This window comes from Cololabis saira, chromosome 9 (assembly GCF_033807715.1).
Source record: "Cololabis saira isolate AMF1-May2022 chromosome 9, fColSai1.1, whole genome shotgun sequence".
Taxonomy (NCBI): domain Eukaryota; kingdom Metazoa; phylum Chordata; class Actinopteri; order Beloniformes; family Belonidae; genus Cololabis; species Cololabis saira.
Window position 1 is genome coordinate 12040224 of NC_084595.1, and position 25690 is coordinate 12065913.

The following is a 25690-nucleotide window of genomic DNA, read 5'->3' on the forward strand; positions in this document are numbered from 1 at the left end:
AAAACACTCAGCTTACATGTAATTGCTCTGACTTGGAGGGCTGGAACGGGTCTTCATTGTAAAGGCCACATATCTCACTTCTGGAACGCCTGCAGTAAGACTGATATAGAAGAAAGAACATCAGGATGTGGTTACCTTGGTAACGTAAAGACTCTCTATTGCCTCCTAAAGCAGAACATTACCATTGAAGGCCAGCAATTGATCCAAGTCCAAATTCAGTACATGCAGGCACTCTATTCTATTTTGCATACTTATCTTTATATTTATCTGCTTAGGAAATTCCCTTTGATCTAAGGGTGTATTTGGTCAGACTCTGTTGGCTTCAGCCACCCCTACACACACACACACACATACACACACACACACACACACACACACACACACACACACACACACACACACACACACGGATCAGGCTGGGGTGCACGTGTGTGAATAGGTAGCCAGCATTCGCATCTCCTTGACAAAGCTTTTCATTTGTCGTCCTCCTCCACTCCAGAATCTAAAAACAGAGCGCAGACAGCTCTCATTAAAACCCATGTCAGCGCTGAGACACTCAAAACCATAGCTCTTCATCCACCTGTGCACAACTAAGAATCGAGGCGCGCCGACGGCTTGAAATATTCACCTACATTTCCCAGCTGGACATTCTTCTCAGTGGTGGAAGTAAATTTAGACGAGGTGGCTGCAGCTCCCTCCACTTCTGTCCACGTTGCCAGTCATGTGATTACAGTCGTGCCGGCTTTTGTTACCTCGGCATCTTGTTCCAGTGCACACATAGTGCTGCATATTAAGGCTGGGCTGAGTGGCCAGTGGCGGCAGTTGAACAGTGGCTCGTCTGAGCGCTGAGAAGGGAGCGAGTTCATTTGGATTGTAAATGCTGTCTGCTCTTTTCATTAATTAGCGCCTCATTAATAAGTTATTTATCCATCCATCCGTTTTCTGTGCCTGTTTTATGCCTGTGCCTGTGCAGGGTCACGGGGGTTTGCTGGATCCTGTCCCAGCTCACTACAGGCGAGAAGCAGGGCTACACCCTGGACGGGTTGCCAGTCTATCCAAGTTATTTATTTCAAGTTTAATTACAAATAAGTATGGCTGGATTTCAGACTTTTCAGACTTCTGGTGAAGGTTTCTTGGTAAATGTTGTGAAAGATGGAGTTGATTGAATTGAGGTCTTCCCTCCATTGCTCCCAGCCAAGTTTCCTTATAATACTTTTTTTTTTAAATGTGCAAACCTTTAAACCAACAAATATTTAAGTTTAGCCCATTTGGTGCTTAGCTGATGATAATTTCAGATTCCCATGGTTTCCATTTGTTTCCATTTTACAGAACTCTTTCGGAGAAGTCGGTGGAAGCATTTTATCACCGTCTAAAACCTGAAATGGGTCGTACACATGAGCCTTTTCTTTAAATATGTTATAATGATGTAAAAAGCACAGACCTAAAATGAGTTCTGCTGACATCCCGGTCAGCGTGAATCCTGCAAAACCTGACTAGTTGTGTCCAGAACCTAGAGTTCACACGGGTCCATGGTGATGGGATCATAAATAGATGCCGCTAAATGCAGGAGTGAATGCACTCTGGATGTACTGAGGATGCATTCAGATCTGGTCACACTCAGAACCAATCCAGGACTCTTGCAGCCATATCTTTATTACATTGTAAATATAAGTGTTCTCGGTCACCCGATAGCCCTTTGCAGTTTCAATAGGATCTTCTATTCCAGTTTCCAGAACAAATTTTATTGAAAAAAAACCTAAAACCAAACAGTTGTAAAAATCGAGCTGCTTCATTAACAAATATAAACAAAAAAACCCATTGTTCTCATGTTTTATGTTAATTTCTGCAGTGACAGTAAAGGGTCGTGAATGTCACAGCTGGGCCGAGCAGATTTCTGTTGTTTTTAATAGGAAGCAGGGAAACCTAATGTGAAGCATTGGAGCAAGAGGGTTTTTTTTGTTGTGGATTATTAGGCCAATACTACCCATGGTCACGCTCTCCGGCTCAGAGTATGACAACAGCGGGGATTTTAAAAGTGCAAGGTTGTGTGTCTTTGGCTAAAATTGAATCCTCTCACATTGCTTCTGTCACAGAACTGAACTTTATGACACACCTGTTAATTAACATGCATTTAATGTCAATGTTTTGTATTACCTGAGTTAATATCTGAATAATTATATAGTTCAGATGAGCAAAAGTGTTCCTGATTTAACAGAAATCTCAGTTTGTGCTGAGATAACATCATGTGTTTGAACACTTCACCATGCTCCATCTGTCAACCTTGCAGTGAAAGGGATTTAGTTGGTTAAAAATAATTTTGACTAACATCTAACATAAAAAGAAGGGGAAAAAACATTGGTCTTCCCAATTATGTAAACAAACAACATCACGTAATCCATGACAACAAAGATGTAGCCAAACTGCAGAAGGAGTGTGTGGAAAAAGTTAAGTACACTCACTTCTTCCACAAGAATCAGCTGAGTAAGCAGCAGAATCAGCAGCAGAAAAGCACAACAATTATTTAAGCTAAAACTTCAGTTGTTCTCTGATTTCAATTTCTGTTGCTACTTACTACGTATCTACCGATTGATTTACCACTGTCTCTTCTCCCAGTGTGTTCTTTACCTGTGGTCACTGAAGATCAGTCACCCCTCAACCCTCTTCCTCCTGCGTGGGAACCACGAGTGCCGGCACCTCACAGAATACTTCACCTTCAAACAGGAATGTAAGTGCAGCTCTGTCAGCCATGAGGCCGAGCAATCAAGTGTGCACCCACGCTTTCTTTCTCCATACTCTGCCTTCTAAGAGTGCCCTGTATTAGTCCATTAATTGCAAGGTTTTTTTCCTCAATTTATATGCATTGATTCCTCTTTTTCCTGCAGCCAGGCAGAAATGAGAAGAATCATTTGTAGACATGTAGATCTATTAAACGGATGAGTGTCTAACTGATGACTGATCTCTTTTATCTCTTTTAAAGTGGGTAGTTTCTTACGAGTTGATCAGAAGCATGCATGTCTTTGCAGAAGAGATTATTTTCCTTTTTCATGTTCCAGATGAACTGCTCCAAGTTGGAGAGCAGCCAAGTGCGCTGCTGAAGACATCTCTCACACACACACATGCGTGCTCTGATTTCAGCTGAAGACAGTTGTGTGTGTGTGTGTGTGTGTGTCTGTGTGAAGCAGCTGTGGAGGTGTTGCATGCAAACCCTGAGACGGACACATTGGCAGGCAGCAATGACAGCCCTTAGTGCTGTAAATAGGTCTCGGTTGTCACATCTCTGCTCCCACCCACCACCTACCTCCTCATGTGCTCACATGCACACTGAGCTGCATGTTGCTGGTTTAGGTGCTGGATGTCGGTGTTAAACCTACAGATGTAATGAATCATTGATGCACGACAGTTTTCAGGAGTCGGGTTTCCATGACACTTTTGCACAAAAGATAATCAAATCTCTGAATTCGCGATAGAGGCAGCGCTACAGGGGTCGGTGTTTCCATTGGTTAGTGTTTTTAGAAAAAGCATAATTCTCGTAACTCTGCATGTCTCATCCTGCGACACTTCTCTTCAAAACAACAAAACATCTAAATGTTGAAGAAGATGGACAAAGACATTTTAAGTCTTTGACAAATGATTGCAATTGCAGCTACCAGTGTTGATAAAATGGACAAATTATTATTTTGAGGCAAAGCCATTATGTTATGCAATACTGCATCATGATTAGGTGGTATTATAGCACAACAACGTTGTATAAATGATTTAGATCCAGGGCTGCCAGAGTCGTGACTAATCCTCAAATGTGTCAACATATGGATGTTTGATATTCATAGCAATGCAGCTTCAGTTTAATACAAGGAACAAAGACAAAAACATTTACACCAATGCAGCATTTATACAAATGACATGTTTTATTTTAGAATGGAAAAGGAATATCCACATGAAACAACTGTTCAGAACCGGACTTGATTGTATCAAATCACAGAGTCCAGTTGTTCTGTTTCAACATTTTTGCAAGACTTGTTTACAGATATACGTTATAAAGAATATATAGACACACCTGGTCATTTTAAAAATGATTAGATTCACATTAAGGTACATTGCTGTCTTTAGTGAAAATAATATTTAGATTTTAGAGTATGCTTCCCTGTTCAGGCTCTGATGTTGTGCTGCCGTCACTGTGGAGATTGACACCACTTTCTTAAAACTGTCACTCACACTTAAAAGGTTTTCCTGGTTGCATTAAAATATGCTCTGTTCTAGAGCTGGGTATCGATTCAAGTCAAGAATCGTTTCGATTCCGATTCTTAAGATTCAGAATCGATTATCAGGATTTGATTTGATCTGATTCCGATATTGATTTGGGTTAGTGTTATTAAAACAGTTTTTTCAGCTGTTCATGAATTATATGACTGTAGTTATGCAACATATTGATACAAGTATTATATTGAGATTCAACAGCAAGTATTGGCAGGTAATGATGCTGTAAGGACCAATCACCTCCCAGAATGCTGATAGAACTGCTTTCAGAAACATCGTGGGTCAGAATGATCAAACAGATCCAGGGCAGCAAACAGAGATGTATGAAATCGGTTTTATTTTTCCCTGCATTCCGTTTTAATTTTTTTCCATTTTTGGTCTATTTCGGTTTTTAATTTTTGAGAATTTGTTTTTTTCAGCATTTTATGCAAATGTAACCCCAAGACAGTGTGGTGGCAAAAATTGGGCGATGGGCGATATATCAGTATATCGCCCATCACCCTGACAACCGTACTGTGTCAACGGTGCATGACCTGTTCACTTGAAACCAGGCAAAAACATTGTTATACCAAAATGTCCTATTACAACAGTATATAAAGTAATGAAATATAGACAATTTATGCAATTATAACTGAAAACTTTAATGTTTTTATACCTTTTAACATATTTAAAGGCAAAAACATGGCACTAGTTATTCTGGTGTCCAACAAAACATTCCTTTTTTGGGCATAAACAAAAAAATACCAAAAGTTGTAATGATGAAAAAAAAAATCCATCTTTAGACATACAAATCGATTTTTAGGAATTAATATGAGAATCGATTTAGAATCGGAAAATCGATTTTTTTCAACACAGGCCTAGTCTGTTCTGAGTTTCTTATCTCTGACTGAAGCCTCTTCTGGTCTCAGACTGCTTCTCTGCATTTTGCTCTTTTGTTGCTGTGAAACAAGGCTGTCAAAAAAACGTCTGAGCCGACAGAGCGCCAGACGTGACGCTGATGTCACAGCTGCCCTGAAGACACACTAGTTTTACTTCAAATCTCACACTCCTCTAATGCTCACTTCCCGGCATGGACTGGCCAAGTCAGTGAAGTACATAATTCATGTTAAGAGAGGGAGAGTCCTGGCTGAAGTGTGATCCATGCTGGATGATGAGCCCCCCGCCCTCGACACGGTGACCTGACAGAACCGAGGAGCAGCTTCAGTGACAGACACTTCCCCCTCCATGTGTGAAGGAAAGATAGAGAAGGTCTTTCCTTCCTGCGGCTGTTAGACTCCACAACACACTCTTAGTCTGTGTGTTTCTGTGTGTTGTTGCAGTCTGCAATGTCCCCATTGTGGGACAAATTAACGTTTTCTTTTCTTAACTGAAGTTACGATCTGCTTCAGAATAGTTTACCACTTATATTATTAGCTTTGTTTTGTTTAGTAATCCCCAGATGGATTTAAAAGAAATGTAAACAGTTTCTACAGAAGTGAGAGGTCTTTGACATCAGTTCATCGATCTCAAAAGATTAAGGGGAGTATAATATTGCGAGGGATTTTTATTAACTTCATCAGTAAGACCAGTTATTTTTTCCATCTTTAAGCTTCATCATCAAAGAAGCAACCTCAAAAAGCAACCTAAATCATCCTGAAATGAATTTTATTGATTATTGGTGCTGCATAAAGTACACAAAACTAAAGTGAATGGAACTAAAATTACAGTACGTGTCATCTGTCAAACAGAGTTGACTATTAATAGTCGAATCATTGGTGACATCAACAAAAATCGAAGTGTTTTTGTGGGCGCAAACAGAAGAGAAACAATCTCTGCAACGAAAGAACAAACACTGGGCTCACTAGAGCTCAGAGGGAAATAGAAGATTTCTTTATTATTTTTTTTTATTAAAGGAGCATGAGGCTCCTTTTAAGAAATGAGACTCTCTAGCGCCACCCTTCACCACGACGGCCGTTGGGGGTACTGCAGCCAACAGTGAAGCCGGCACGGGAGAACGGGGAGAACCTGCATGCAGCGTCATGTGACGTCACATCCGCAGCCCAGCGCAGGAAATTCGGGACCGAATTGCAGCACATTTTGCAGCACACAGCCTGTTCAAGGCAAAGGAGAGATACACTAGAGGGCTCATTCTTTTGGGTTTGGAACGCTTCATCTGACATTATTACTAGAAAACTTAAAATGTATACGGATTTTTTTCATAAATCCTGCCTCAATCCGTCCTCAAGCTCCTTTAAGTTTTGTTTAACCAAGGAAATAAACTCTTCATAATATGTGATTTCTTTAGCAGGACTGGACTGAGTTGGTTTTGTGATGAACTGTGTAAAACATTTCTAAGGTTGAAACAGTGTTTGTTTTTCTCTTATGCTTAATTCACGTAGAACTGTCCGAGGTGATTCTGCTTCATACAGTGTACACTTTCTCGTGACCTGATCTGACCTGTAGAGCTCATCTACACCTTGTTTTGTGTTTGTCGCCATGGTTTTCTCTGCAGGTAAAATTAAATACTCTGAACGGGTGTATGATGCCTGTATGGAAGCCTTCGACTGCCTGCCCCTTGCTGCTCTTCTCAATCAGCAGTTCCTGTGTGTACATGGGGGACTCTCACCAGAAATCAACTGCTTAGACGACATAAGGAAGGTAAAGCATCCGTGGCTGATGTTTGAAGTAGCAGCATGTTCATGTTTAAAACTTTTCCTCAAAGCTGGATACCTGTGATTGTTTATGATATATACATATATAAAGCCTCTTTTTTCTATTAAGTCTGCCTGTGTTTTGTGTTTTCTGCTCAACAGTTAGACAGGTTTAAGGAGCCTCCAGCGTTCGGGCCGATGTGCGACCTGATCTGGGCCGACCCCGGTGAGGATTACGGCAGTGAAAAGACATCTGAGCACTTCAATCATAACTCCGTCAGAGGCTGCTCGTACTTCTTCAGGTACCGGATAAAACCGCCACCATAACAACATAACCAGAATTTTTGAGGCATTTTTAAATATGGTCAATTAAAAGACAGATTTATAAATGAATTAAAGCTTGTTTAGAATAATATATTATAATTATTATAATAATAATTAACAGATGTAAGCAGTTTGTTCTGTAGATCTGTATATAAATGTAATCATTTTATAGCCGTCTGAAGTAACACAACTTGTCTCAGGTTCTTGCTGTGTATGAAATATTTGATAATTGGGGACAAAAGAGTTAACCATCACATTCAAAATGAAGCCTGTAGGTAACTGGCATATTCAATTCAATTCAATTTTATTTATATAGCGTCTATTACAACAGAAGTTGTCTCTAGGCGCTTTCCAGAGACCCAGAACATAAACCCCTGAGCATTTATTACATAAACAATGGCAGGTAAAAAACTCCCCTAGTGGGAGAGTTTTTATTACAAAAAATAATAAAAGGGGCATATCCATAGTTTTATCTCTTTGTTGGAAAGTGTCATTTTATGCAAGGCGCTTATAAATAAAATGTATCAATATTATTAAAGGCAGCATGAACATTAATCACCTGGTGCATTTAACAAAAAAAAAAAAGTATTTTCTTTACCACTTTCGTCTTAATGCACAGCACTTTGGCTAATCCTGTAGCTTTTAAAACGTGCCATCAATTCAAGTGATTCTCTTGAAAACCTGATGATGATACATTTGACATAAAACACACTTTATATTTAAAGTGCTACAGGATTAAACATATAAACACACATACATGCATATGAAAATGTACAAACAAAACATGGAGCAGTTCATTAAAAGGCTTTCTTGAAGAAGTAGGTCTTCCTAAAAGCAGATGGTTACCAAGACAACCTCTAAAGAAACTGTAGAAAGTTGTGACTATGTATACTATATTTTGTTTGATTTTTGTTTTGTGAAGCACTTTGGTTTTAAATTTGCTATGAAAATAAAGTTAGGCCCCTCTAGATGGGAAAAGCAAGTGCTCCAACCACCAAATTATTTTGGCATAAAACTTTCTGTCCCCTGCCAAAAGCTAAAAATTAGGAGGAATTTCACATTCCAACTTGACAGTAATCCAAAGCACACATCAGAATTAAGCAAGAAATGGCTTCAGAAAAGGGAAGTGTCAGTCTTAGAGAGGCAAAGTCAGAGCCCAGACCTCAGTCCCATCCAAAACATGTGGAACGACCTCAAAGGAGCTGTGCAGAGGAGATCCGCTCACAGCTGGAAGCAAATTGAACTTTTTGGCAAAGAAAAGTGGACTTAAATTCCAATGTCTAGATGTGTGACGTTGAAAGAAATCTATTAACAAAGACTTGTTTTGGTAAAGACAAAAATAAATAAAGAAAAAAAAGCCTCCTAAAACATAGCTGGGAGGGGTGTTGACATTTATACTTTCAGGCTGGGATATGTTTTCTTTTATTTAAAATATCCCCAATAAGTCTTTATTTAATGGAATATTGCATTAAAGGTGTACAAGTCTGATATTTATGATTTGTTATTTCTCTTTATATATAAAAAATGTGTAATTTCATAAGGGTGTGTCTCTGTTTTATATCCTCTAAGTTCAACCATGCCAGCACAGCAAAGAGAGTAAATAGCAGATTTCAGCATCTTAAAGTTTTTGTTTAACTGTCCAGGGTGCAGGGTGTGCTGAAAACTCAAATAAAGGCATCTCTTTGTCCAGCAACAGTTTTGTAATTGGTCCCAAGCCGCCTCATGCTGCTCCCTGCGGTGGATTCAATTGGAGATAAGCTTTCACCTCTCTTGTTTTTGTTAAAGGTCGACTCTGTATTTTTTTCTGTTTGCAGTTACGCAGCAGTTTGTGACTTTTTGGTAAATAATAACCTCCTGTCAGTAATAAGAGCCCACGAAGCACAAGATGCAGGGTGAGTGTTATATTTAGAGTAATTCCAACCATATTAAAGTATAGAGTATGTTTAACCGGGCTTATTTTCATGACTAGGTACCGGATGTACAGAAAAAGCCAGACCACAGGTTTCCCTTCATTAATCACAATCTTCTCAGCTCCAAATTACCTAGACGTCTACAACAACAAAGGTTTGTATCTTGTATTTGTCTCACTTTTATAAATGTTTCGTGTTGATTAGATGCCGTCCTTTATTCCGCTCTCGCTGCTGTCGACCCTAGCTGCTGTATTAAAGTACGAGAACAATGTGATGAACATCCGGCAGTTCAACTGCTCCCCCCACCCGTACTGGCTGCCCAACTTCATGGACGTCTTCACTTGGTCTTTGCCTTTTGTTGGGGAGAAAGGTGCGTTTGTTTCACAATGTGAATGGGAAAGCCAGAACTGAACCCTTTAATGTCCCTTTTACCGTTTATTTAATTTGCAGACCCCTTCGTCTGCTCAATTCTAAGATGTTTCAAGTGTGTTTGAAAGTGTGCACCAGCCTGAAGTTTTGAATCTAACCCCCTCAGTGACAGAAATGCTGGTGAACGTCCTGAACATTTGCTCCGATGATGAGCTCATGTCAGAAGGAGATGACCTTTATGAAGGTAATGCAACCAACATTACACTTCAAACCCCAAGTCCTCACATTTTCCTGGTTTTGATCAGGCTGCACGCGGTAAAGGCCAATGTTGATCTTCTGTGACAAATTTAAAGTGTGCAGCAGCTGCTGCGGTGCCATTTTTTACTTTTTGGTGCCAGAATATCAGTTGGAACAAGCAGAATTGTTGACAATCTGGAACCCACCAACTACAAAGATGTAAATAGGTTTTCCTTGCAGCACAAAACATATAAACATAAATGTGATTACCTGCTCATTTGAAATATTTAAGATGCTTTGACTCACATCAAGGAGGAGACTATTTAACACTTGATTGACTATACAGCGCCCCCCCCCCCCCCCCCCACCGGATCTTTTTCTATTTTTTATTTACCGTATTTTCTGGACTATAAGCCACCCCCGCTCTATTTTTAAAAAAATAATAAAAAAAGATATACAAGCCGCATCCACTCTATTTAAAAAAAAAAACGATATGCAAGCCGCAGATATTTATGTTGTTAGATTAGATATTTACACAGCAGCAACTTTGCTGATTAAAACAGGACAGAACCAAGAGAAAATAACCAGTATTTATTTCTATTTATCTGTTTGAAATCTGCTTCTACCTACTTCTATCTGCTAAAGAAGAAGTAGCGTATTCTTCTTTGCATTTATTTTGTCTCATTTTTTATTCTAATTCCGGTTAGAGCGCCCCGAGCATTGGAAGAAAAGTCCACAGAATAGCCGCACCTTTGTATAAGCCGCATGGTTGAAAACCTATGAAAAAAGTAGCGGCTTATAGTCCAGAAAATACGGCATTTATTTTTGGGGACATTTGTAATATATAATATAAATGTGTTGGTGGGTCACTACATCATCACTGTTCAGAAAGGTTATAATCATCTGGGACTACTCTGGTAAAAATGTATCTGAAATGTATATGAAAAAACACGATTAAAAGTACAAAAATTGCGTAATTCCATGTTATCTCATAGTCTTTCCATTTGATTAAGAATAAAGCTAATTGGGCAGAATATACAAGGCAAGTTTATTTATATAGCCCAGTTCAGCAACAAGTGCTTTACAGGGACATTAAAACATCACATAGTAGAAATAAAAAGCAATATGTTATTATAGCCTCTTCCGCATTTAAAAAAAACTTCATCTGAGTGGAGGGTATTTTGCTTCAAACACTCCTGCAGTGATCGTTGAGCAACACCCGTGCATCCTCTGAGTAGCCACTATTCCAGCCACACCAAGCTGAGAAACACATTATTTATTGCCTGTAAACGATGACGCAATCACCACTGAGTTGTGAGTGGAAAGTGTAGTAAATCACTCTGCGTGAGTCATAAATAATCCCCTCCACAAATGCACAAAAGCAAGTCTCTGTGCACATTTTTATGAGCTTTCTCCAAAATCATCTCTCTTCATCTTGTGGATCATGTCCAGATTTTGAATTGGGTTGATTGAAAATGAACCCTTGGACAACCTTACCTGACAGAGGAAACTATAAAAGGATTTATACGTGACGCTTTGTCACAACCTGACATGAGTCACATGTGACCAGTGCTGATGATGGAGATGTGTCGTTCTGTTCTGAGATGCGAGTTTATCTCTCAAACGTGTCATCCCTTCACCCTTTCTGATCTTCTCACTTGTACTTTAATTAACAGATTTTTTTTGTTTTGAGTAACACAATAGAAAATCTGGAGCATGTGGGGAAACACCTTCTGTACCACGACTTATCTTTCCATTCTGGGCTCTCTGCAGGCGGCTCGTCAGCGCTGCGGAAGGAGGTGATCCGGAACAAGATCCGTGCTGTGGGGAAAATGGCGCGGGTCTTCTCAGTTCTCAGGTCCGACCCTGCTGTATATGCTGTTTTTTAATTCTTTCACATGATGATGATCTCACTGGCGTAAGGCTCTTGTACATGAATGGGGGCATGTTTATTGAGTCAGTGCAGCTCGACTGTATTCTACTGTATTCTGCAGAATACAGTCATCTAACTACTCAGCTGTTGTTCAGTACTCGAGTTGTAAAAAAAAATCAGGGGGGATGGTGGATTTTATCATATGGGGACAGATCATTTGTGCTGATTACAAATAATATAATATATTACAAATAATAGCACTGACCAAAACACCTGCAGAAATACTGCAGGAATGACATAGCAGCAGTTAAATGCAGCCTTCTGTAAGCTTTAAATATCCACTGGGCTTACATCAAATACATCAAAACACAACAATAAAAAACAGTTTTCTGAACTTATCAATATGACTCTGTCCTTCACAGGATAAGGAAAATGGATCACTGAGAAAACTCAAAATCTTAACAATAATATTTTGTCTTATTTCTAGTTAAAATGTCTCATTTTAGTAAATAAATCTCATTACACTTAAAACAAGACTCATCACTGGATTTGCTTGTAATGAGAAGATAAATCTTCTAAGCAGATTTTTCTACTTATTTAAAGTGAAAATTTACTTTAAACAGGTGAAAATTGTCAAATAAGTTATTTTTCTGGTGTTATTTTTCTAAATGTTGAAATAGCAGTAAAACCACATTCATTGATGAAATGACATAAGGGATGGAAAGGGGGGATGGCAGTTTTACAGGGGGGATGATTTGGACCGTTTTTATTTCAGGGGGGATGCCATCCCCCCTCATCCCCCCTCAACTCCAGTACTGCATACAGGTCGATGCTAGTTCAGAAATGGAGATATCACTTAATAAACTGCCAATTTCTTTTGTCTCAGTAGCTGAAAGATAAAGAGTAATATAATTATAAATAAAAGTGTGTTGACACGCATCTTATTACTTGTAACCCGGCTGTCTCTGACCTACTTAAAGAGCCAGGTCACATGGTGGCAGGTTGGTCGGAGGTATTTAGAGCTGCCGGTCCATCCTGACTGCGTGCCCATGAGCCGTACAGTGACGTCCAGCTGGTGACCTCATGACCATCAGGCGTATGCAACCGTCTTCCCTAAAAATCTCTGCTTGTGTCCTGTGCTCTGTCTCCTGGTCAGGGAGGAGAGTGAGAGCGTGCTGACGCTCAAGGGCCTGACCCCGACTGGAACTCTCCCTCTAGGGGTTTTGTCAGGAGGAAAGCAGACTATAGAAAATGGTAAGTGTTTTGTACGTGTTAGCTGTGCTCTTTGATTCCTTGCTAGCTGCTGTTAGACACATTTCTTCACACCTTGTCACCTAAGCCTCAAAATTGTATTATTTATTTATTTTTTTTACATTTAATGTCACTTTAGATGGCATTATGTAATGTGTTGTTACTTTAAGATGCTGGTTATCTGCAATGCAGTGACAGGTTTTATTGGAGATTCCGCATAAGCAGCTAAAAATAAACTAGTACACTTTTAGAAAAATGATGCTCCTTTCAACTCCACAGCATGGTGCAAATATGTATGAACTCACTTCACATAACTGTCTTAACACAAGGTTTGACAGCATGGGAAAAGTTTTTCCTCCCTAAAGATTTCCTCAATTTAAATGCAACTGTTCAATAATACATTTTATTTATCAGCCTGTTCTGATTCTTCTTTTGATTTGGACATCGTGAGCCTTGCCTTTTTTCCACTCCTTTGAGTATATTCCTGCAATAAACTAACTAGTTGTACTGGATTTTGATGACAACTAACTAACTAAGGGTTTGGATAACACAAGAAAAGTACTGTATTTTCTGGACTATAAGCGCACCTGAATATAAGCCGCATCCGCTCTATTAAAAAAAAAAATAATAAAAAAAAGATATACACTCTATCCACTCTATTTAAAAAAAAAAGATATGCAAGCCGCAGATATTTATGTTGTTAGATTAGATATTTACCACATGTACAGAAGGATTTTAAACTGTAAATGATGTACATGTTTGTACCTAAATAGATCTTTCCTAACAGTGTATTTTAACACGGCAGCAACTTTGCTGATTAAAACGGGACAGAACCAAGAGAAAATAACCGGTATTTATTTATCTATTTATCTGTTTGAAATCTGCTTCTACCTACTTCTATCTGCTAAAGAAGAATCAGCGTATTCTTCTTTGCATTTATTTTGTCTTAGTTTTGATTCTAATTCCGGTTAGAGCGCCCCGAGCGGTGGAAGAAAAATCCACAGAATAGCCGCACCTTTATATAAGCCGCATGGTTGAAAACCTATGAAAAAAGTAGCGGCTTATAGTCCAGAAAATACGGTACACGTATGTGAAAATCTGTAGTCTGCCGTTGACCTTAAACTAAAATGAGAACGGATGCAGAGGTCAATATCCCTGTAGTTTCCAAAATACCTAGAAAGTAACTCATTCTGTTGAAACCAAGATGAATATTTGGCATATTGACTTAGTCTTCAGGAATAGAACTCTAAATCTGTCATCGGTTATGTAAAAGTAATAGCTCTATTGGAGATTGTGGATCCATGCAGAGTTTCTATCCTCACATGCTGTTGGTGAACACTGGTTTCCTGCCCCTCCAGTCTCTTTGAAGGCTCCACATCGGTGGTGGCACTGGTGAGGCTTTGAGTCGCCCCCCGCTCTCAACAGAGAGTTGTTGGGGTTGGCTGGGCCGTGAGGTCAGCCTGTCACCTGGAAGTGGCTACTGACACTTTGATCTAAAGGCCAGCGCCTGGCCCGGCCTGCCAGAGGACACGCTGGGAGCCTCGCTCTGCCGGGCCGGAGCCTCACAAACGCTGCAGAGCACTGAAGGAGAAACCACATGTTGTGACCTTTTAGAGAAGGTCATTATCCTCGTCGTGTTCGTGGGCCAGAGTTCTAAGATCAACCAGGCCGGTTCAAACAAGTGGTCTCTGTTCCCCGTGGACTCTTTCCTCTCAGCCCTGCCGCTCGTCTTCTGAACCTGTTGTGTTTCAGCTTTTGGGGAAGGTTTGCTTACAGTTTTTGAGTGCAGTGAGACTGCACATATCAAATATTTAGGATCATTTTTTTAACCCTTGTACTGTCTTTGGGTCAAAATGACCCAATTCTTCTATCCTTCTTTCCTCCTGCCATGCTCTCTCCTTCCTTCTTCTTTTCCTCTTTTCCTCCCTTTTTACCCTCCTTTACTCCTTTTTCTTCCTACCTCCCTTTCATCATTCGTTCCTTTATTACCTTCTTTGCTTTTCCTTCCTTCTTTCCTTTTCTCCATTTTCTCCATTCCTTCCTTCTTCCCTCCCTTCTTTCCTTCCTTTCTCCCTTCCTTCCATCTTTTCTCCCTTCTTTCCTTCCTTCCATCTTTTCTCCCTTCCTTACTCCCTTTCCTACTTCCTTCCTTCTTTCCTTCTTTCTCCCTTCCTTCCATATTTTCTCCCTTCTTTCCTCCCTTCCTTACTCCCTTTCCTACTTCCTTCCTCCTTTCCTTCCTTCCAACTTTTCTCCCTTCCTTCCATCTTTTCTCCCTTCTTTCCTCCCTTCCATCTTTTCTCCCTTTCCTACTTCCTTTCCTTCTTTCCTTCCTTCCATCTTTTCTCCCTTCTTTACTCCCTTTCCTACTTCCTTCCTTGTGTCCTTCCTTCCATCTTTTCTCCCTTCCTTCATTCCTTCTTTTCTCCCTTCACCCTCCCTTGACCCAAAGACAGCACAAGGGTTAAAAATTGACAAAATAGGGTGGAAATAATCAGTTTCCATCTGCTGCTGTTTTATGTTTTTAATAAGATGAGTAGAATCAAGGTCAGCTGTAGCTGCGACACGACACGAAAACAGATACCCCTTTTCCACCAAACCGGTTCCAGGGCTGGTTCTGGTTCTGGTTCTGGGCCAGTGCTGAGTTTGGAACCGGGCTTTCTGTTTCCACTGACAAAGAACTGGCTCTGGGGCGGAAAAAAACGGTTCCAAGGTAGCACCAACTCTTTGCTGGGCTAGAGGAAAGAACGGCTTACGTAAGCGGAGGGAACGGAGTCATTAAGACCAGCGGCAATAGCAAGACTGCGAGACGGACCAATTGTGTCCAATTAATCTGGACACAGCAAAGCAGCAGTGGTCTGAGGAAGAGACCACATGTCTTTTAGCGATGTGGTCCACGGAGGAGCTACGTGGACCAAGTCCTATTAGAGCAACTACATTGTTGTTGCTTCAATTTTCACACAGTTGCAGCAACGTAACTGACGTTTGCAGTGACGTAATGACGTGGCTCCCCTTAGCACCCGAGCTGTGAAAAAACAAACCGGTTCTCAGCTGGTTTTCAAGTTGAACGAGTTGTGAACCGGAACCAGCCCTGGAACCGGTTTGGTGGAAAGTGGTAAAAGAGAAGAATACTGTTACTGCAAAGTCAAGCAGAGAAAACAACAAGTTGGGTAAAATAACCTGACAGACAACCTTTGTTCGTGTCAAGAGTTCTGGGAGCAGCTATTTGTGAACTCATGACTGAATAGAGTTTTGATTTGGCAACGTTTATTACAAAACCACTTTGACTGAGTTGCTATCACCGTTTTATCAGTATATGATATAACAGTGTTTGTCTTTCAGCTCTCTTAAGCAACAACATTTTTGCAATAATCTAAATTCCTTTTCAAATTCACAGCTTCCCTCAGGTTTTTTATAAAATCACAAACTCAAAATGTGCATAAAACCAGCTGGATTTGATGAGGACATTTAAAGAATACTTGTGGCTGAAAATCTGTCTTGACAAAACCTCTCTTGGTCTGGAATGCTCCGACCATTTCTAAAAAGATGACTTTTCCATGCACTCAAATGACGGCTGGTTTAAAGGTTTAATCAGATAACATTCAAACAGGTAAATATTCAGATTCAGATTCAGAAAAACTTTATTTATCCCTGAGGGGCAATTGCAAGAACAACTAAGCAGCAAGACGTTGAAAGTACCGAATAGAATAATAAAATAAAAGCAGATAAATAAGGCATGTCTCATATGTACAAAGAATATATAAAATATAAAAATATCAAAAAATGTAAAATAGAGTGACTGTAGTGGTATAAATATAAAGTGTTGTGTGTTTACCTAATTCTGTATCTACAATTGAAAACATGGATTTTAAAAGGAGAATTGCTCATCATATTGAGTCCACTGGGGAATATTGAAATAGTTTTTCTCATTATGCATTATAGGTGTTGCGTTTCAGTGAACAAGTGCTTGTTTGAACAAATATCTGACTGCGGTTCGGGCGTTTGCAAGACTGGACAGTACAAGCACGTCGTCCTGCCTGGTCATTGTTGTGCATCTAACTCCAGCCTTAGACTATTAGTGATCAGCCAAATCCCCCCTCAGCCCTCATCACCTAAGCCCTTGTGACCCTTTAACACCAACAACATCGCTTGCATACGTCTTCTCTCTAACTCCCCCCACCCCCGGTCACTGTTGTGTGTTAATTACATTTTACAGATATGTCTGTGCCATGTTGGCCAGTATTGTGCCACCTCTCTGCCCTGTTATTACAAGGAGATTTACAGTATGATATGATTTGATTGTACTGCTGTGGCTGCTGTTGATGACTGCTTTTTTCCTCTTTCCTCAACTCCTGTTAACATAGCTACCGTTGAGGCTAAAGAAAAAGGTACGCATTGGCTGTGTAGCCCAACTGTCATGTCTGTGTTTTTTGTGTGTGGTATTCACCCCTATAAACACACCCCAATCTTAAAATGTACAATTCATTTTTTCCCTGTCTCCCACTGGTTTGCAGCACTAGTTTTTTTGTTTTAGTCTATATTCCTTTATGGATTATTGCTCTTGCACTGTCAGTGTCTGTCGCGTTCGTTTATGCAGTACTGTGCATTGACAAAAACGTGTAAGGACTAAAAGGAGTAGTACAGAAGAAACTATGAGAAAAAAACTAAGTAAATCCCATGTTACAAAAGGTTTATGTTGGGTTTATAAGCTAGGTTCAGGAGCGAGCCAGTCCTCTGTTGACAAGAGCTCCCAAACTGTGGTTGCATTAGCTTTTCTGCTCAAGTGTAGGTCCCCACACAGAGAAAAGCCTGATAAGACCCGGCTAAGATAAGATCAGGGACATCCCTGCCTGGGATATTTTCAGAAACTAATCCTGTTACACGGTTTGGCTGCTGCTGCACCGTCTACCCGTCTATCCATGCTGGTTGATGGGGGGGCGGTGGCTCAACAGGCTTTATTTGTTAAATTAAAAATAAAGACAAAATTAAAGAGTAATAAACCACTTTGACAAGTTAATTGAAAGAAGCACCCCGTGAGTGAATATAGCAGATCCAGTCATGTGAAAAAGAAATGCCCTTTTTTTCTTTTCTTTTTTCTTATGTTCTGTTTTTTGTTTACCAGGACTTGATGAAAATATTTTGGTCATTTCAAATTGTCATCTCAATCTTCAACTATGCTGATTTCCTAAGATTGTGCCGCCCGGATTGGGAGCTGTTTTTATTGTTCTCCACTTGTGAATTCTCTTTTTCCACTTTATCATGGTGAACTGAGAGTTGGGATTTGTTTTATCTTTTCCCACCTTGCTTGTCCTGTTGTATGAATTCTCAAATTAGATGGACGTGCACTTCTTTTTCACATGACTGCATACAAGATCCCAGGCAGCATAACGACTGGACACCGTGGACGTGGGATGAGTTTGCTGCACTTTGAGCAGCTGGACACTGAAAACGCTTTTCAGCGCTAGCTTCAGTCGGTCATCGTACACATATTCATAAAGAGAATTTATTGATTTATTTTTAAACGGACATTACATTAAGTACTGTACATCTTTCTGTCACACCCACGTGCACATACACAGTACGACGATGGTTGGAAACAAAGTCCGGTTCGACACTTCCACATGTGAACCAGCGGTCACAAATCAATCCAACAAGCTCAGTGGAACCAGTTTAACTCTTCATTTAAATCACAGAAGTGCCTTTTTGAATTATTACTAAGACTTCTTTCATATCACTTTCAGCAGCTTACTTTTACCCTCCTTTTTCAAAACTGTTATTTTCAGTTATTAAATTAGCTCTTTGTCTAAGTATTAACACCCACCTGACCATTACAAAACTTTTGTTTATTTGAATAAACAAATTAAAGCTACTGATGCAATTTTCACATAGAAACTTTTTTTTTTGAGCTGATGTGATTTTCCAGGCCTGAAGTTATCAAAAAAAAAAATTTGTATTAATATTTCCGAATGGATTTCCATGAATTTTTTAAACTTTTCTGCTATTTTTGGTGTGGAGCCAAACTCTTTTATGTGTATTACCGGCATGGGATTTTGGATTTGGATTTTTATAGTTGTCTATCTTATTGCCAAATCTTTTTTTTTTAACATTATTATTATTTTTTAGTTGACTTAATTCCACAATAAATGTTTCTTCTTATATTCCCGTCAAACTGCACCAGCAGAAATAGCCCTCGTAAGTTGTGCTACGTGATTGTGCAAGAGTAGATCTGAGCGGCTTTGTTTTTTTGAAGCAGTCCCCCCTGAACTGTCATGATGTGTTTTTAAAGTGGTAGTTTTAATGTCTGGACGACGCGTCTCAACTGTCACTTACAAGTTTGCTTTTCATTTGCACGTTTTCTGTCTGGTTTCCTCGGCTGTTTCGGGACCTATCCGTAAGTCTACACAACCTGAGGTGTTTTACTGTTGTAGCTTGTCCCACGGGTGTCTGAGCAGTAGGACTGATAGTTGACCTGTGCATGTTTGGTGTTTATGTATCACCTGTACTGCGGTAGGAAATCCCCTGTGTTTAATGTGTGTGAAATGGAATCCAGCTAGATTCAGGCTGACTGGGGAGAGAAAGCTAATCAACACCATTTACAGCAAATGTTCACTGTAAAGCAGTGACGTGCGGTGAGATTCATGGATGGTGAGGCGCTGACTTCATCAGTCAGATTTACAAGCATATGAACCCTCCAGAGCAACTTATTCACCATTTGAATGGCAGCAGTTAACTGGTTATGTTTAAAACCTCCTATCGTCATTCACATACAAATGCTTTACACATACAAACTGTAGCGCACAAAAAGCACATTTAATTAAAAAAAAAGTTATCACCTCTCACCCAGAGGTGTTTGGTGTCATTTGGAGTCCTTCGGAAGATATTAGGAGTTTTCTGCGAGCCGCTTCTCCATATAACGGTAGCGCATGGGGCACAGCGGGACACAGACGATGCAGCGTCTAAATAACACATGATTGCCGCGAAACTCTTCATTTCTTTTATGAATCACTAGATCTGCTTCCAGGACCTGTTGTAACATTGCGGGGCTGTCTGTGTAATAAATAAATCAGTTTGTAAACAAGACCTCTGAACTCATTGTGTCATCTCTGTGCGCGCACTCTGTCCTCCGTTCAGTGAGCTCTTCAGCCGTATACTCTGGCTCAAAACGGTAAGGACGTCCATCATATTCAAAGTCGTCGTCCACAACCTCAGAATTTGACAAATATTCAGACATGTTTCAAATAACTAACAGTAAACTAACAGTAGCGAACTCCAGCTGTACACAGAGCTGTGTCTGCGATGCGCGCACAGAGATGACGTCATGAGTTCAGAGGTCTTGTTTACAAACTGATTTATTTATTACACAGACAGGCCACAATGTTACAACAGGTCCTGGAAGCAGATCTAGTGATTCATAAAATAAATTAAGAGTTTCGCGGCAATCATGTGTTATTTAGACGCTGCATCGTCTGTGTCCGGCGGTGCCCCATGCGCTACCATTATATGGAGAAGCGGCTCGCACAAAACCCCTAATATCTTCCGAAGGACTCCAAATGACACCAAACACCTCTGGGTGAGTATACAACCATAAAAAATGCCAGAAATAAGGTCCAGGTTGTAAAAAACCGAACTTTCCCTTTAACTATGGAAACTTATTTCATATAGCAAACGTGTTTGAAAATGTTAATAGTGACATACAAAGAGACAGCGATCTGGTCTCACTACATAGCAGCATGGCAGCACAGTTAGCCGAGTCATTGCGCAATCCATGGTGAGGCTCAGCAGGGTGCTGCCTCACCGCCCGCATCTTCTCAGCATTTGAACGGCAAATGTGAAAATTCGACGATTTTGAAGAAAAAATAATCTAAAAATGGTGAAGTTAAATGGAAAATTACTTTATAGTACAAATCAATTGATAAATATGAAAAAATATATATTTTTTTCATTTTACATTTCTTTCTTTCCATGATGGCAGGTGAGGCACAGCCTCCCCTGCCTCCCCTGACCGCATGTCACTGCTGTAAAGTACTATTTGGGGATTTCCAGCTTCTGATCCTGTATTAATTTGTTGCTCCTGCTTTTCAGCTATTGAAGGCTTCTCCCCCACAAGGAAGATTCGCAACTTCGAGGAGGCCCGGGGTCTGGACAGAATAAATGAGAGGATGCCACCGCGCAAAGATGGCCAGCAGCCAGACGGCACAACCATCAACACAAATACCAACAAGAACGGCACTGACGGATAAGCAGCAGAGACAGCACCCTCTCATCTTCACATCACCCACAACACCTGACTCCCAGCATCCTTCTGTGTTCTCTCCACCCGTCTCCTCCCTCCCTTCCTCTCCATACGTTCGTCTGTCTCCTCTGCTGAACCTGCCTGTGCATCTTCTCTTCTCCCACAAACGGGTGGAGAACGGGAGCAGACACATCCGTGGCTGCAGTGCTGGGTCAACACGTCCCAACTCCTCCACAGGAGGAAAACATACAAGGAAAAAGACATGATGAATGATGGGACTTTCATATGACAAAACTAATTTATTGAAGATGAAATATATTAGTTTCATAGAAACAAATTTTTGGCTAAAGTTATCTTACAGCCGTTCAAATGTGTATCAACACTGAACTTGTATGTAAAAATTATACACAAAAAGGAGATAATTTTATAAATGGATATTGAAAGAGGGATTTCTTGTTAAGTCACTTTAGGTTTGTATTTTGTTTTTTTAATATTCAAATGTTCTGTAAGGGAAAAGTCCAACAACCTCATGTGGTTTGGTGTTGGAAGGTCTGTATACAGGGCTGTCTTTGTTTATTTTATGTTATAAGATAAGTGGAGAAGATCGGGGTAGACAAACAAGATAAGGGAAGTAAATTCTTTCAGATTAAGGTTAATAACTACAAATGAACCTTTTATATTTAAAGTTTCCAAAAACAAACTCTTATTCATACATTTCCAAGTAATCCCCAAAGACACAGAATTGTTTTTTTGTTAAGTATTTTGTTCATGTCAGTTGTTTTATCATTTCTGAATGGTGTGGTTGATGTGCAAGGTTAGGGCTTCATGTGCAGTCGTCGTTTGTGTTGCTAGTGCGACCTCTGCTGGTGCGACCTCTGCTGGTGCGACCTCTGCTGGTGCGCCCTCTGCTAGTGCGCCCTCTGCTGGTACGACCTCTGCTAGTGCGACCTCTGCTGGTGCGACCTCTGCTGGTACGACCTCCGCTGGTGCGACCTCTGCTGGTGCACCCTCTGCTGGTGCGACCTCTGCTGGTACGACCTCTGCTGGTACGACCTCTGCTGGTGCGACCTCTGCTGGTGCGCCCTCTGCTGGTACGACCTGCGCTGGTGCGACCTCTGCTGGTGCGACCTGCGCTGGTGCGACCTGCGCTGGTGCGACCTCTGCTGGTGCGACCTCTGCTGGTGCGACCTCTGCTGGTACGACCTGCGCTGGTGCGACCTGCGCTGGTGCGACCTCTGCTGGTGCGACCTGCGCTGGTGCGACCTGCGCTGGTGCGACCTGCGCTGGTGCGACCTGCGCTGGTGCGACCTCTGCTGGTGCGACCTGCGCTGGTGCGACCTCCGCTGGTGCGACCTCCGCTAGTACGACCTCTGCTGGTACGACCTGCGCTGGTGCGACCTCTGCTGGTGCGACCTGCGCTGGTGCGACCTCCGCTGGTGCGACCTCCGCTAGTACGACCTCTGCTGGTACGACCTGCGCTGGTGCGACCTGCGCTGGTGCGCCGTCTGCTGGTGCGCCGTCTGCTGGTGCGACCTCTGCTGGTGCGATGTGAGGGCAGCTAGGACATTTACAGCATGTGATCAGTATTCTGGTACCTCCCAGTACTTTACCGTCTTCTCCAGCAGCCTTAGTGGACGTCTCTGGGTTTAATGGACTTAAAAAAAAAAAAAAACTGCGCAAGAAAGACGACTAACGCAAAAAGTTTTTTTTTGACTTGAAAAGAAAGAGAAGAAAGAAAGACACACTTCTCATGCTGTTCTTGGAACAAACTGATGCTTTTAATTGTTTAGGAAGTGTAAGGGTATTTAACAGAGTCATGGCAGTTTTTGTTTGATGTTTAATTTTAAAATACAAAAAAAAAAAGAAAACAAGAATAAGCAGCAGTGTGTGCTTTGGGGCTTTCCTTCGTTTCCCCGTTTGCACCTACTGTTGATGATACAGAGTGCACCTCCTAAACAACCCTGATAACTATGTATGTGGAATAAGGGAAGTATTTGACTTGTAAGTGGCAGTATTTCTAAGAGGCTGTATGTGGCCAGGATGGACCGAGGCGTCGCGCTCAACCAGGACGACGCTACGACGCCTCCCACCTCTGCACTGTGCTGTAATCATCTCAAACATGGATCAGTCGCACATGCATCATGTGCGGGGACACTGAGAGTGGACCGTGGTCACCCGCCCAGACTGAAGGAGTGTTCATCCATAGTCGGTGACCCGGCCCTCTTCTGGACCGAACTCGTCCTCCACAGGCCAGTAACGCCTGCTGTTGCTGAAGCTCAACAACCACCTCCATGGTGCTGCGACACACCCGACTGTAATTCTCTTGTCTTTTTGTCAACAAAGGAGGAGAAAATAAGCTTTAAGATTTGGTATTCTCTTGTAAATGTATTCCTTTAAAAAAAATTAATAAAATGATTTAAGTTAAAATTATAAATAAAATATTTAAAGTGGCAGTAGTGCCCTTGTGCCATGCCACCTCGGCCAGACATGTCAAGACCTGTGTGCGTGCGTGCGTGCGTGCGTGCGTGCGTGCGTGCGTGCGTGCGTGCGTGCGTGCGTGCGTGTGTATGCGTGTGTATGCGTGTGTATGCGTGTGTGTGTAAGGTGATCAGAGTCAACCTAGAATCAGTAGATTTCTGGGACAGCGAAAAGTTTCAGTTTACATTCAGTGTGATGCTGAAATTAGTTTTTAGGATCGGACTTTACCAGATGAGCCACACTGGACTGACTTCATTTCAGAATGTAGTAAAAAAACAATAATTCATTTTTAAAATCATCTTTTCAAATCTTATGATAGCTATAATAAAGGGTGAAAATATGTACCATGTTTGTCCTGCCAGACCATGGAAACTTTAATCTAGATGTATTATTTCAAAAGAAAACAATAAATTTCAACAGGAGTGTTTTATTTGTCTTGTCTTGATAATGTTGGTACTTTTGAAGCTGCCTCCGAAATCTGGGTTGAAATAAAGGTCTCTTCACTTCTGTCGGTGGGGACGGTACTGCAACGCTGGGCGCTCGTATTCTTGTACAGGAGCATTTTAATGCGTCTCCACTTCGGGCATCGGATCCCACTGCTCCACTTGATCAGGAAATAGCTCGCCTCATTTCAGTGTGCAGCGACCAGTTTCTGCGTCATGTACTTCTGCAATCACATAGCTCAGTAGCCAAGTGGTTATCTGTAATTATCCTTTAGACCTGCCTCGACCTTTGATTAGGCACTAATGCCGAAAACAGTCTCTTACTTTAAAGTGCTTTCTTCTTAGCTGCATAGGTGGCTAACAGCCTTGTGCAAACAGAGTAGCTAGGAACAGCAGCTGACGTGTGCAGGACTCTCATTTACCACCTTCTCCTCCAGGCTTCCTTCCCACCTGAAATGGGATCGCCCCGGATTCGGGTTAATGTGAACTTTTCTCAACATGTGAACTTGGTCCCGCTGCTCCCAACAGGGCAAAATACAACAACCCATGCAGAGATGGGATGTGTTTGTCAATTCATCTGAATGTTTACACAGGGCTGCGTACACAATCAGGAAAATCAGGAAAATTTGACAAGATATGGAAAATATTTAAAGTACTTTTTGTTTTGTTTTTGGGACTGAACCCAAGATATTTTGTGTTGTTTCCCATCAGCTAATTGCATTGCTAATTCTTGTATTCTTGTATTTCAGGCTTGTAACACACTTTTTAAGCATTGGCTCAGTAAAGCTTCTACCACTTTGTGATGGTGATTTATTGTAACTCTCGTGCCATTCCTTCTCAGTGATTGAAAGACGTTCTAGCATCTGCAGGACGTATTCACTCTTCAAGCGTCTTCTTTGTCACGTGTGCATCTGGTTTTCATTGATTTTTTTGAAAACATATTTTCCTCGAGGAAGCATATGTTGCCATTGATTTTCAGTCTGTATGGTTCTGTTTATTTGGTCTGGACCACACAGGACTTTGCTTTACAACAACAATGATCTAAAATAGTCATTCATTTGACGACAATATACAGGACTGTCTCAGAAAATTTGAATATTGTGATAAAGTTCTTTATTTTCTGTAATGCAATAAAAAAAAAAAAACATGTCATACATTCTGGATTCATTACAAATCAACTGAAATATTGCAAGCCTTTTATTATTTTAATATTGCGGATTATGGCTTACAGTTTAAGATTAAGATTCCCAGAATATTCAAATTTTTTGAGATAGGATATTTGAGTTTTCTTAAGCTGTAAGCCATGATCAGCAATATTAAAATAATAAAAGGCTTGCAATATTTCAGTTGATTTGTAATGAATCCAGAATGTATGACATTTTTGCATTATAGAAAATAAAGGACTTTTTCACAATATTCTAATTTTCTGAGACAGTCCTGTACATGTCCACTGTGTGAGAGTTCACCTTATTGGCCAGGCTTCTTTTACACAGTAGAATACAAATGTGAATGTATCCTTTCAATGCAGTTGTTGACTAAACCCCTCTCCTAAGCGAGGATAACCGTTGGTGGAGGATGGTTCTTGCTGCAGTTTCGGTCGGAGGCTTCAGGAGTCACAGCCGTCTGGTTCAGCGTTGCAGCGTTGCAGTCTTGCCTCTCACACACTCAGAGTCCTCCAGATTTCATCA

The 25690-nt window shown here is 40.9% G+C and overlaps 2 protein-coding genes across 5 annotated transcripts in view; both read left to right on the forward strand.

Moving 5' to 3' along the window:
• The window catches only part of ppp3cca (protein phosphatase 3, catalytic subunit, gamma isozyme, a), a 35573-nt gene extending 13597 nt beyond the window's left edge, over positions 1–21976 (forward strand). For 2 of the 4 annotated variants that reach the window (XM_061730501.1, XM_061730502.1), the window contains 11 exons: positions 2614–2725; positions 6746–6891; positions 7047–7186; positions 9023–9100; positions 9178–9272; positions 9363–9488; positions 9654–9731; positions 11498–11582; positions 12754–12851; positions 17213–17236; positions 20931–21976. In XM_061730501.1, the coding sequence (XP_061586485.1) occupies positions 2614–2725; positions 6746–6891; positions 7047–7186; positions 9023–9100; positions 9178–9272; positions 9363–9488; positions 9654–9731; positions 11498–11582; positions 12754–12851; positions 17213–17236; positions 20931–21088 (1140 nt within the window). In that variant the 3' untranslated portion in view covers positions 21089–21976. The remainder of the gene's footprint in view (positions 1–2613; positions 2726–6745; positions 6892–7046; positions 7187–9022; positions 9101–9177; positions 9273–9362; positions 9489–9653; positions 9732–11497; positions 11583–12753; positions 12852–17212; positions 17237–20930) is intronic. The other 2 variants (XM_061730504.1, XM_061730505.1) reach the window with 2 other exon arrangements.
• LOC133450861 (uncharacterized) lies at positions 21887–22443 on the forward strand. Its single transcript, XM_061729764.1, has 3 exons — positions 21887–21895; positions 22024–22149; positions 22240–22443. The coding sequence occupies exons 1-3, from the start codon at positions 21887–21889 to the stop codon at positions 22441–22443; spliced, it is 339 nt and encodes a 112-aa protein (XP_061585748.1).
• Positions 22444–25690: the final 3247 nt, after the last annotated feature.